This window comes from Raphanus sativus, chromosome 4, assembly GCF_000801105.2.
Source record: "Raphanus sativus cultivar WK10039 chromosome 4, ASM80110v3, whole genome shotgun sequence".
Lineage (NCBI taxonomy): Eukaryota > Viridiplantae > Streptophyta > Magnoliopsida > Brassicales > Brassicaceae > Raphanus > Raphanus sativus.
In genome coordinates, this window is record NC_079514.1 from 48,831,420 (window position 1) to 48,844,909 (window position 13,490).

The following is a 13,490-nucleotide window of genomic DNA, read 5'->3' on the forward strand; positions in this document are numbered from 1 at the left end:
ATCAGTTTTTACTCAAATTTAGTATAAAAACAGTTTTTACTGTTCTCAAAAACATCAAAACGTTTAAAATTGGACGACAAGTCAAGTTAAATTACTTTATTCGCGGACGCAAAACACTTCCTCTGGAGAAGAGTCTCTTAAAGGGTCCTAGCTGACGAATTGGTAAGTTCAACATATTCTGGATTAACACTTTATATGTTTTAAGCAGACATGTAATACAAGTAAATGTTACTAAAATATAATATCAAAATATATAAAATTTATAATAGTAAAACATATATCCGTGCGGGTGTGCGGATCAAAGTCTAGTTTTAATTTAAACCAAATACAATATGCTGTAGGATTAAACCAGCAAATCAGTTTCAATTAGAATTAGAATTTTAGTAAACCATTTTGGTTTAGGATTAGGTTTTCTATTTCTTACTTTAAACAAGTGTATGCATGTTTTCTATCATTCAATCAATCAATAAACTTTTTCTGTTTGACTTTTGTTTCTCTGAAGAAATCTGGCTCTTTGTTCAGTCATGAACACTTTCCATTGTTAAAAAGAGTGATTTTCTGTTGGAATCATCCTAGACACCAAGCAGGATGATCATGTGTCTCAGGAGCAGCAAAACATCTTCTGAGCAAACCATAGCTTTGAGGAGAAAACTATATTTTCATCATCTGTCATCCACCCACGCTCCTTCAAGGATCCATGAAGAGATAGACATTCTAGGACTGCACCATTTATGTTATGGTGTAGCCTTTTTTATTTTTATTTTTGTTTAGTGGTGGTACAAAAGATTTGATTCTGGTGTGTGTGAATCCAGTCCCTTTAAGTTAACTTCATGACTGTGTAGCCTTTTTTATTTTTATTTTGTTTACTGGTGGTACAAATATTTTATTCTAGTGTGTGTGTGAGTCAAGTCCCTTTATTTTAGCTTCATGACTGTGTAGCCTTTTTTATTTTTGGTTAGTGATGACACAAAAGATTTGATTCTAATGTGTGTGTGTTTATGTGTGTGCGAGTCTAGTCCCTTTAAGTTAGCTTCATAAATGTGTAACCTTGTTTTATTATTGGTTAGTGATGGTACAAAATATTTGAGTGTGTCTGTGTGTGTGAGAGTCCAGTCCCTTTTAAGTTAGCTTCATGGGTGTGTAGCCTTTGTTCTTTTTATTAGTTAGTGATGATACAAAAGCATTGAGTATGGTGTTCTAATACAAAGGTTAGTTAATCTTTTAGCTTTCTGAATATTGTTGTGATGTCTAACTTAAAAACCAAGATGGTGATTATGCTGACTAAACAACAGTGCATCTATGAAAATAACCGAGTGTGCTTTTGAAGTTTCTTAGCAAGGAAGTCTGGCCTGAATCATTTCTAGAGAGGATGAGTTCGAGGTGGGGAAAATGCAAACACATGGACTTAGTTTCTGAATGATCTTTAAAGCTTTCACTAGTCAAAACAGTCGCACTAAACTTGGTAATGACTTTTTATTTATCAAATAACCTTATAACTGCAGAAAAAAAGAAGAGTTATTTTTGGGTTCACCCCTAGAGTGAATGTAGAGGTTCACCCAACCAATAGAAATCACTTATTTCATAATTGATATCTTTTAAAAAAGGAAACAAAATATTGTCAAGTTATATTATGTTTTTAAAATAAATAAAACAAAAATAAATAAAAATAATAGTAGTTACAAAAAAATAATTTTAAAAAAGTATTTTTAACATCATCAAAAAAAAAACCCTAAACCCTAAATAATAAACCCTAAACATTTGAGTATACCCTAAACCCTTGAGTATACGCTAAACCCTTGGATAATCTTAAACTCTAAACCCTTGGATAATCTTAAACTCTAAACCCTAAACTCTAGTATTTGCAAAAAAAAATTAGATATTTTAACACATCATCGAAATACTAAACCATTGGGTAAATCATAAACACTTGGATAATCCTAAATTTTAAATCAAAAACACTAAACACTAAAACAATAAATCATAAAAATACTAAACTCTTAGTCTTAATCCCTAAACTTTTTTTAGGATTAAGGATTTGGTATTTTTAAGATTTATTGTTTAAGGTTTTTAATTTATAGTTTAGAGTTTAGGGTTTAGTGTTTTGATGACGGAGTTAAAATATTTTTTAATTTTTTTTTTGCATATATTACTATTTTTATTTATTTTTAATATTTGTTATTTCAAAAATATAATATAACTTGATAATATTTTATATTTTTTGAAAAAAAATATCAATTGTGAAATGAATGATTCCTATTGGTTGGATGAACCTATAGGTTCACTGTGGGGGTGAACCCAAGAATAAGTCAAAAAAAGAAACAAGATCCATAACGGAACACAACTCAAGAAACATTAAATAGTCTTCAAAAAGAAGACTTTTACCTCGATGTAATATTTACAACCCTTTTCACCTAAAGTGACCAATAGAAGTTTCAAGTTAGAGTGCAAAAGAGACAAAGTCTAAAACAGAGCACTTCGAAAGTTGCAAGTCGCCTACTGAACAAGTAGAGAATAGACGGCAGGATGACCGTCGAGGATGCGGAGTGCCACCACCGAATCTCCAGCACTACAGATTCCCTCTTTCTTTGCGACTTGGACACCGAAACTAACCATGTCCCCAATTGATTTATAACCCGCCCCCACCAGCGGAATGATCCCACGGGATACCAAGCCATAACTGGCCACATGAGACGAAGAATATTCAGAGAACATCGATCTCGAAACAACAAAGAGAACAGGAACGCTCGGTCTGCACTTGGCCACAAGCTTTGCCGCACCCTTGGAAGTGGTGTGATGATAGCCTTTGCTTTGGTGTACTTCCAACTGGCAATAGCGGCTTTCCTGGCCATGGGGAGTAACGGTCTCGGAAGAGCTTTCCTTATTTTTTGCTGCACAGCCTTGTAATCGATCGAACTCTCCAACTCTTTGCAGAAGCTTGAAATTCTCTCCAAGACTATGTCAGGGTGAGCTTCTTCTTTGTCGCCAAGGAGCATGACGCAATCGGTGGTACAATCGAGGACAGCGTTGGTGAGGTCGTCGTTGTAGGTGGTGGTTTGGCCACCAAGAATCTGTATGGCTGTCACGATAGGTTTCCCGAATGCATTAGCCTTCTCGATCATCTTCGGCTGATCAACTCCTGGACTGCCTTTAGCCAACAAGACTGCATCAGTTCTCTCCATAATCTCATCCACATTACCAGCTGCTTCTTCGTTGTCAATCTGTCAATCACCAAGAGGGACATAAAAAAATAATTATCATCACAAGCCATAGCTAGATGGAATATTCATGAATGATTTTAACTCACCTTTGACAGAAGCATGATGTTCGTCGCGTGCTTACCAAGAAATTCCCTGACTTGGTCAAGATCAGACCCTTTGCGAACAGAGGAGAGCAATGATATTGATCTTATTCGGAATTCCCCACTGAAAAATATCATCTTTATCTTTCTCTGTAAGGATGGCTCCTTCTCCAGTTCGTATCATCTCAGGACCCTATATAAAACAATATGTTAAATTAAATATATATACTCTAACGAAATCCAAAAGTGAATATATTTATAAACACACGCACACAAAAAAAAAAGAGAGAGAGAGAGGGACAAAGTATGGACCTTTAAGTCGAGCATGACGGCACAGAGAATACCAGTGTTCCTAATGGCGGTTCTGAGATTAGTGACAGTTTCTTGATGGAGTGCGTGAGACCCCTCAGAGAAATCGAACCGGGCTATGTTCATACCAGCTTTGAGAAGCTTCTCTATCATCTCAACAGATCTAGACGCTGGTCCAAGTGTCCAGACCATCTTAGTCTTTGCCTCTCCTTTCTTAATTGTCTGTTCATCAATCATGTACTCCATTCTGAACAAAAAAAAAAGTAACTTTTTTAAATATATAGAGAATTATTAGTTTGTGTTTGTAGAAAAAAAAATAATCAGAGATGGGAGAAGAAAAGGTTATGCCTTGTCTGAAAAGTAACGACCTTTGTGTTTTTTTTGGCTAGATAACGGTTTCACGGAGGCTAACGGTGTAGATCTGAAACGACGAGGCTGAATTCGGATAAGAGGAGGGTGAATTTGGACGGTGCAGAAGCGGATCTCCAACGGATTGCTTAGGTGGAGAGGAGAAGAAGATAAGAGGGCAAAGTAGATAACAGGGGACGACGGAGGCGCGGTGGGGCTAGGCGATGACTTCTTTTCTCTCTGACGGCGGCTATGTTTTTTTCTTTACGTTGGGAAGTTAGGTTCTGTCCACATATCTCTATATAAATACACACGAACAAGAAAAGAATTTTTTTTTTAATAAGAATGGGCTTGGGCCAAAATAATTAGAATAATTAAAACAAGAGAACAAAACAAAATTTCTTTCCAAAACAAAAAAGGAAAAAAAAAAACTAATTAAGTAAACTCGATTTAAGGCTCATATAATCTAGTGTTAAAAAAACTAATTATGTTTAGATCAAATCAAGTTTATCTATTAACTAGGCGTTTGTTATTTTTTGGTTCTCCGGAAATAAACGTTCGGTTATGTTATTAAACCAAGTACAATCTGTTGTAGACATAAACCAGCAAATCAATTTCAATTAGGATTAGAATTTTTAGTAAATCATTTTGGTTTAGGATTAGATTTTCTATTTCTTGCTTTAAACAAGTGTATGCACTTTTTCTAGAGAAATTTACTCCTAGAGTCACATTTATACTTATTAATAACATTTTGGGTTACTTTCAGTTACCTAGACACTTTCCTTTAACTCTTCTCTCATATTTCGTTAGATTTACTAACTAGAACATAACCATAATATAATTGACGGGTCCCACTTCTTCTCTTTCTTTTTTTCTTTGTTAACTCTCTCTTCTTAATCTATCAGATCTGTTTTTTTTTTCTAAAGCTAATCTAACATTTTCTTTGATGTATCCGTACCGTAGACGTTTCCGGTGACTCACAGTGGCTGATTCACAGTCAAGGAAGATTGCTCCTTCGTCTGCTTCATCAAGCTTCAGTCGTCGGGGTCATCACTCCAAGCCACCGCGCTTTTTCCTCGTAGTTTCTCCACCGTCGACCCAAACCAGAGCCATGGTGGACGTCTTCTTCTGCGACCCAAGCCATCGGAGTCTCATGTCCACTCGTCTCCTCCTCCGCCGTGCTCAGCAGCATGTTCTCCGCTGCAGTCTCAAGCTCAGTCCGTGTTCAACCAGTCGTGCTTCAGCTCGTGGTTGAAACCATCGGTACCAATCACGAATCCCCCACCGCCGTGAATCACCTGACCAAGTTTCACGGCGAGCTCTTCCATCTCTGTTTAGCTCCTCCGTCGGGTCGTGCTCGTTGTCTGGATCCCGACTCAAGATCATCGTGAGCTCCAATGGCCATTTTTGGCCTTTTTGCATAAATGGTCCTTCATCTTTCGAATATTTATTCTTTGACTCCAGGACTATGAAAATTGAAGAAATATTTTTGTAGTGCCACCCAAAACTTCCAATTGTAAACTTTAAACCCTGTGATATGCAATTATGTGCCAAATGCAATTTAATGACTTAAATGCAACTTAAAATGATCATTATTAGCTAAAATATAAATCTAAAACTTATTAAAATCATGAGATATCATGAACCAACAAAGTTTCTTCCTTTTGTATGATCTTGAGCTTTCAAAGATAACAATGTTTTTTAACTTGTGTAAATCGTCAAAGTTGCAAGTGTGTGTTAAGAATTATCAGGTGTGTACAAGTGAACTGATGTACATGTGGACAGTGATTAAGATTTCTGGGCCACAATTATGTCTAACAAATTTATTATGTGTACATGTGTACATCTTAACTATTTTATGTTGTAAATTACAATTATATCTAACAAATTTATTAGATGTACATGTGAATCCTTGCACAAGTTAATTGGTGTACATGTGAATTCTTGTTGTTGGTGTAAATGTGTACATTGTTTTCCAGCTACTGAAATAACTCCCGTGTGATCTAGCCTCTTTGAAAAAAGCTCAGGTTTTATGTTCCTACATGGAGTAAACTTATCACTAGTTCTTTATCAATCAAAAATAAGTTCCGCATTCCCCAACTTGATGTTCATTTTTGTTGAGTATTCATTTTAGAATCTTTGCAACAACAAATAGGAACATATGTACATTGAAAAATATTTTATAGTTTTGTACACATGTACACTGAAAAATAACGAGAAGATATACACCAAGAATGTATAATTTTGTACACATGTACACTGAAAAATATTGTATACAAAAGCAATTGTACACGTGCAAACATACAAAATTTTGTTGACATCTTCATTTTCTCGCAGATGACGCACTGCCATTGCCCTGAACCAATTAATATGGAGGTGTAAGGATTAGAATACGCTCCACAGTGAAGACCGTATAAATTAATTAAAGATCAGCAATGTAGTGAGTACATGTTAATATAGTTGAATTCATGGAATGGCACATGCATAAGCCTAATGGAGATGAGAACTTTACCAATACGATAATTAACAAAAAGGTTTACTCTTTAAACCTCTTTTTCCACACCCCATTTCCTGTGAGAATGAAATTTAGCAAAGAGAGGAGGAAAGGACGAGCAACACAAAATCCAGCTCGTCACTCCAAAATTCAAACACCAGATCCAGTAGATGCGACAAGAAGAGAGGAGGAAAGGACGAGCAACACAAAATCAATTGGGATTCCAACTACTGGGAATATCGTTACTCACCTACCAATCATCTAAGAAACAAAAAAAAAAGGTTACTCACCGACGCATTGCTCTTTTCATGGTCGCCTCCGCCGCGCCGTCAAATCAGGTCCTTTAACCGCACTCCAGTCTTTGCAAAACCAGATATTTTTGTCAGAATAATGGAAAAAAGAATTGGCGCTCGGGCAATCTCTTGTCTTGTGCTTCTTCCACATTCGTCAACTCTGCAATTTATACAGAAAAATACTATTAGAAATTGTCTAGAAACTTAAGCTAGATCACAATCGGATAAATACAAAACCCAAAAAAATAAAACAGAACGTAGTGACTCCGGGACATCAAACCCTAGAAAACCGCGAAAAAAGTGTCGAACCCTCGCAATCGAACCTAGCAACTCTGCATTTCACTCGTCGAACCCTAGCAAACCAAACAAACCAGCAAAACAACCCGCCGCACCCTAGCAATCGGAAGAACAGTTCTCTACCGGAGAAACGAAACAACCCTAGCAAATGAAACAACCGTAGCCACTAGCCACCCTAGCAACCAGTCGAACCCTAGCAACAATTTCTACCAGAGAAAAATATCTTCAGTAGCTTTCTTGGGAAACCAAAAACAGAGAACCACGAAAACTCACCATCCACATGTTCTTTTCCTGGCCGTTTCCGCCTTGCCGTCATCTTACCCTCCTCCCCTGTTTACAACTCTGAACTTGCCGGAGATTTTATCGGAATCGCCTTACTCGGAAATCGAAGCCTTTTGGAAGAAGAAAATGCAAACGCTTTAACTATCTCTCTCTTCGTTTCTTTTTTAATCGACAAACCAAGAAAATAAATAAAATAATGAAGTCAATAATGAATCAGCCCAATTTTGAAATTCAAAACCTAAGCCAACAAACCATGAATAAGTAACCGAAACAAATCTAGTTAGCATAAACTGCCCCAGTAGCCAAAAGTAACTTAAACTGCTGACCAAACTCATAAAGTGACTCAAAGTGACAATTTCTCCTTTTTCTATCATTCAATCAATCAATAAGTGTATGCACTTTTACATTATGAGAGTTTTTGATATTTTCATGGGTTTTTAATGCTATTTTCCTTGCATTATATAGGTCCAAAGGCCCAATAAAACTTGAGACCCACCCGATTACATTTACTGATGAAGTATTCCTTACATACTCTGTACGGTCGCGTTTTAGAACTAGAAGACTTTGTGTAAGATCACACACCAGATTACGATATCCAACTGTCAGCTTCTCGTCAGCTTCGTAAACCCTAATCCTAAAGAATCTGAAAAGCTTTTTAGTCACTACATTGGAAGGAAGGTAAGGAGGTCTCACTACTTTCATGGCTTCAGTACTCTGCTTTTAAGATAATGGAAAGCAACAAAAACGCGAACCCTAGTTCCAGAGACTTGATCAGCACTTTACCAGATGGTGTCCTCTGCATTATCTTGTCTTTCCTGACGACAAAGGAAGCTGCTTCAACACAGGTTCTGTCAAAGAGATGGTCGAATCTTCTCCAACTGGTACCTATCCTCGACTTCGACGACTCTCTATCGCTAAACCGCAAAATGGGTCGAGAGCAAATTCAGGTTTTCATGAAGTTCGTGGACAAGGTACTGTGGGAGCGAGAGAATAAGAAGAACTCATCATCTCCTGTGAAGAAAGTCTCTTTCAAGTTAAGTCGTTTAGGTCCTCATGATAACCCTACACTCGTATTGCAGTGGATAGAAAAGGTAATTAAACTCGGTGCCTTGGACCTTTCTCTAAGCTTTGGTGACTTGAGTTACCGCAACTTTTGTCTGCTGTACTCGGTCCTTGAGAGCAAGGCACTTGTAAACCTAAGGATCAGAAGACTCTGCCTTACTCATCATGATGTTACTACTCTTCCAGATCCCGTTTCTCCCTCACTTACCACTCTCTTTCTTGACTCGGTTAAGCTTACTTACGATGGGCCTCGTTTGGAAGCTGTTCTATCAGCTTTCCCTAACCTTCAGAACCTGAGGGTCCATGAATCCAAGGGACGGTACTATTGGGATGGGTCTGTTTCGAGTCCAACGCTCAAGAGATTTGTGTACAAACGCGATGATGATGATGATGCTTTTGGTCCTAAGACTTGTGTTACGTTAGATACTCCGGGGCTTGTTTACTTGGAGTATTCTGATGTGGTTGCTGATAAGTATGAGAATCTACGTTTGGACAGCTTGGTTGAAGCTAGGCTTGATCTTCTGTTGACTGAAGAGGACATCATGCGCAGGGATGGTCCAGACAATGTTGGTTTTGTTCCTGTTGATGTTTCAACTTTGTTCATAGGTATCAGAAACGTCAAGATCCTCTGCTTATCTCCGGATGCTCTAGATGTGAGTCCAGTCCCTTTAATTTTCTTCCTGAATGTTTTTTTTTGGCTGGTGATGATTCTAGTGCTTGTGTTACAGACGCTCTATTACCGCAGTGATAAGAAGATACCGGTGTTCAACAATCTGATAAGCTTGTCTCTAGGAAGTGATAGATCTCATGGCGGTCCATACATCTTCTGGAAGTTGCTTCCATCTCTGCTTCTCAAGGCACCAAATCTACAAACTCTAATCATCAAGGTATGTTACAAAGAAAGAGTTATGTACTAATAATATTCATGAGTCTATAATGTGATATTGATGTCCAGCTTGTTTTCAGGGTCTAGTGCACTATGTTAAAAAAGGATGGGAGGTTGGGTGGCACCGACTTTTATCTTGGGATGATGTGTCTGATGCCCTGTCATCATCAAGAGTGAAGGTTTTGCAGATCACTGGGTATAAAGGAACTGGTGAAGAACTTAATCACATGGAGTGTTTCTTGGGAAAATTATCGCATCTTGAAATGGTTAGGGTTACTCATAAAGTAGCTGATGATGGAGAGAGACGTCGTCTGGTGAATGATCTTTTGGGTCTTCACAAAGCTTCATCCAACTGCAAGGTCCATGTCATGAAAGAAAGTGCTTGATCACTTCCCATACTAAACTTTAGATTTATCTATTCAACATTATACAACTGCAGAAACATATTGTTTGGTTTTTATGGATAATGATTAATGAGTTGCTTAGTTATTGAGAACTAGGTATTTTCCTGCACCATGTGCAGAAAATTGTTTTCAAAATTTAATTTATATTTAAAATAAGGTTTATTAAATATTATAGGTTTTATTATTTTTTACCGATATTTAAATATAGATTTTATTTATTTAAATATTAAATTAAGATAAAATGATTTTTTATTTAAAAATATATTGTATAATTATCAAAAATTTGATCTAATAATATTTATAGAATCTGTAAATATATAAGAATCTAATGATTTTACGATTAGAAATCAAATTTTTTAAAAAATTGTAGCAATTTTTAAAGATTTAGTAATACAAATTGTATAATTATAGAAAATAAAATAAAATATAATTTCAAAATTTTATTTTATAGATGATGTATGCGATATTACCATATTTAAAGAAGTTTACCAAAAATAAATATCAATATTAAATATAAGGTATGAGTTATTACCATATTCTAAAAAGTTTACCAAAAGTATAAATCAACATTAAATGAAATAATCCATGTCATATTTTTCGGAAGCCATGTCATCAATTTTAATAGTCATGTCATATTTTTTTGTGAAATTGATTGTAGAGAGGACATGTGACAAAATTACTTCTCAAATATAGTCTAGGGGATATGGACTATTGGAGTTGATGAATCACATAAAAATAGTTAATATGGGCAAAACACGGTTATATCTTATCATATTTGTTTATTTTTGGTCAAAATCGTTTTTTTTTGTTTATTAAACCGAGTGAAACCTAGTATTGTTATGATTCACTAATACAAAATTATGAACAGAAAAATCGCATAAGAAACTATGAAAGTAGCTAAGAAACTATGAAAGTACCTAACACTTTTTTCATTAACACTTCTAAGTTCTAACCTTCAAAAGTGACATTTCTATTAAAAAAACTTTTAAAGGGAAAAAAATTGACCAGTTATAGAGGTAAAATGATATGTGTCGGTTTTTCTTCAAACAATAATTATTTAATTAATAAAATAAATAAAAATTAAATAAAAATCGTAAATTAAATAATAATTCAGAAAACTAAACAACTTATAAAATTAAATAAAAGTTCAGAAAATTAAATAAGATTTTTAAAATTAAATGAAAAAAATAATTTAAAAATTCAAAATATTATAAATAAGACAAAAATACAGTAAAACTGAATAAAAATGTCAAGATCCTCTGCTTATCTCCGGATGCTCTAGATGTGAGTCCTGTCCCTTTAAGTTGCTTCCTGAATTTGTAGCCTTTGACTTTATTGGTTGGTGATGATTCTGGTGTGTATGTGTGTATGTGTCAGACGCTCTACCGGTGTTCAACAATCTGATAAGCTCGTCTCTAGGAAGTGATAGGCATCATGGCAGTCCACACATCTTCTGGAAATTGCTTCCAGATCTGCTCCTCAAGGCACCAAATCTACAAACTCTAATGATCAGGTATGTTGCAAAAAAAGATTATGTATTAATTCCTGAATCTATAATGATACTAATCTCCAACGTGTTTTCAGGGTCTAGTGCATTATGTTAAAAAGAGATGGGAGGTTGGGTGGTACCTAAGTTTATCTTGGGATGATATGTCTAATGCTCTGTCATCATCCGGAGTGAAGGTTCTTCAGATCACTGGGTATGAAGGAACTGGTGAAGAACTTAGTCATGGAGTGTTTCTTGGGAAAATTATCGCATCTTGAAATGGTTAGGGTTACTCATAAAGGAGTTGATGATGGAGAGAGATGTCATCTGGTGAATGATCTTTTATGTCTTCCCAAAGCCTCTTCCAAATGCAAGGTCCAAGTCATGAAATAAAGTACTTGAACTTCCCAAGTTTATGATCTTAGTTGTGTATATGAATCAGTTGTTTCTGAGTTCTGTATATAGAGATTTGTGCTTGTGAGCTTGTGCTGAGGTCTGTTGAATAGTACTTTCTTATCACAATGTCCAGTGAAGTATATAAACAATCTTGAACACCTAATGATATAGTTCAGTTCATCAATCAGTGATGATCTGGCTGAAGTATCAAGCCAACTTCAGATGCTTCCTGGTGTAGCTTCACTAAAGTCCTCTAGAAGAACTCTACTTGTTTCTAAACTCCTTTTAGAATCACTCATGTGGTCATGCTTTTTTACCATTTGGAAGCAATGCATGTGTCTTACGGCTACATATATGTGTAGTTACTAGGAATATATCTGAGAACTCAAATCAAAATTCTCTGGTTTGTAATTTGCTGCTTAGCATTCTTGTGTTTGTCTATGCTTTCTTCTTGAGAATGTTGAGTTCATGTTTTGTTTTCTTATCTTTATGTTGTTCTATATGTTGAAAGGAATAGAAAGTAAAAAACAATATCTCAAAAAAACCAAGTCTTAAGCTTTGGAAACCTAACTTGCCATACAAGTCAGTGTTAACTAACTTATGGTTCTAATTTACTGAGTGGAAGAAACTAAACAGAATCTCTATTGCTCTCAAGATATTTCACTTCATATGATTCTTCTTGTAGTGCTGCAATTTGTGAATGGTGTGAATGAATAACATTCTCTGTTTTCGTCTCATAAAGAAACTCAATCATGAACCCAACTGGTGAGAAACCAAACGATTTGGTTAGTGTTCCTGTGCCAAAACTAGAGAAACAAGTGGAAAGGGTGGGGCCATTATGGCCATTTGGATTAACAGAAGATTCTAAATAAAGTCGAATCAATATAAAAAAGGATGTTCACATCTTCTGTCTCTCACTCTCTCTATAATTTTGTATGAGTAGTGTTAGGATAGGAATATGTATGTGCTGTAGAGAGGGTAGTGGTGGGGGAGAAGAAAGAACCCATAGTTGTAGAAAATGGTGAAGCACCACAAACAAAAGAGCTTGTAAAAGTCTTGACTTTCTAACTAGATTCAGTACACCTAAATAAAGTGAAATCTTCTTTTGTTCTCACCTTTTCACACACCAAGAATCAATAACTATCAATATGTTAAGTAAACAAATTGTGTGCTATGGTCCCAGCCATCAGATCATATCGTGAATATATACAGTGTTCTCATTGCTTGCTTTTAAAGTTTTGAAACTTTTTTCCTATGGGTTTTATAATCATATCCTGAGATTTAATGTGTCTGATATATCCATTGAATAAAAATACATACGTTCATACTTAGAGCCGACATCAAATCATCCACCATATTTTTTTTATATACGACAACTCTTATAACATGTGATTGATGTATATTTTGATAATATTTAATATTTGTATTATTTTTCTTAGCCTGACAATTGACAATGAAAAATATTTTTAAAAATTGTCTTCATTAGCTGTTTTAGCAGCCAAATTTGTTACTTAAACGTAGTATGACAACGAACAGCTTAACTTTATATTATTCGTTTCAATTAATCAGAAAGTTAGGTTTGAGTCGGTTGAAATACATTTTTTTATCAACTACTATATTTAAATGCAGTGTGAACATGCAATGAAAATACATTTAATCGTGGTCAAAACATTACCGGCACTTCAATAGCTTAGACATCCCTAGAGTATATTTGAGAAGTGATTTTGCCATATATCTTATCTATAATCATTTTTACAAAAATAATATGATATGTCTACTAAAATTGATGATATGTCTTATAAATTAATATGACGTGGACAATTATATTTAATATTAATTTATATTTTTGGTAAAAATTTTAAAATATGGTAATAACTCATATATTACATTTATTGTCGATTCATATTTTTGACTTTTTTAAAACATGGTAATAAC

At 35.2% G+C, this 13,490-nt stretch overlaps 2 protein-coding genes and 1 long non-coding RNA gene across 5 annotated transcripts; 1 reads left to right on the forward strand and 2 right to left on the reverse strand.

Annotated features, from left to right (window-relative positions):
• Positions 1 to 2,333: 2,333 nt before the first annotated feature.
• Positions 2,334 to 3,853, reverse strand: LOC108851612 (pyruvate kinase, cytosolic isozyme). The gene is given in 4 exon segments (XM_018625067.2): positions 2,334 to 3,218; positions 3,305 to 3,392; positions 3,394 to 3,491; positions 3,611 to 3,853. Coding segments are annotated over 4 exon segments (1,215 nt in total). The 3' UTR covers positions 2,334 to 2,432.
• Positions 3,854 to 6,109: 2,256 nt separating this feature from the next.
• LOC130510746 (uncharacterized) lies at positions 6,110 to 7,584 on the reverse strand. Of its 3 annotated transcripts, XR_008944486.1 has the most exons (3): positions 7,313 to 7,574; positions 6,740 to 6,902; positions 6,110 to 6,311 (listed from the first exon to the last, which is right to left on the reverse strand). It is a non-coding gene; the product is annotated as an uncharacterized LOC130510746 (long non-coding RNA). The 3 variants fall into 3 exon arrangements; XR_008944488.1 differs by lacking the exon at positions 6,740 to 6,902 and having other exon boundaries at positions 6,110 to 6,526; positions 7,313 to 7,584; XR_008944487.1 differs by lacking the exons at positions 6,740 to 6,902; positions 7,313 to 7,574 and adding an exon at positions 6,404 to 6,729.
• Positions 7,585 to 7,899: 315 nt separating this feature from the next.
• On the forward strand, positions 7,900 to 9,692 carry LOC108832212 (F-box protein At3g59150-like). Its single transcript, XM_018605704.2, has 3 exons — positions 7,900 to 9,036; positions 9,112 to 9,270; positions 9,350 to 9,692. Exons 1-3 carry the CDS (start codon positions 8,050 to 8,052, stop codon positions 9,653 to 9,655), a joined length of 1,452 nt encoding a protein of 483 aa, XP_018461206.2. The 5' UTR covers positions 7,900 to 8,049; the 3' UTR covers positions 9,656 to 9,692.
• The last annotated feature ends 3,798 nt before the right edge of the window (positions 9,693 to 13,490 follow it).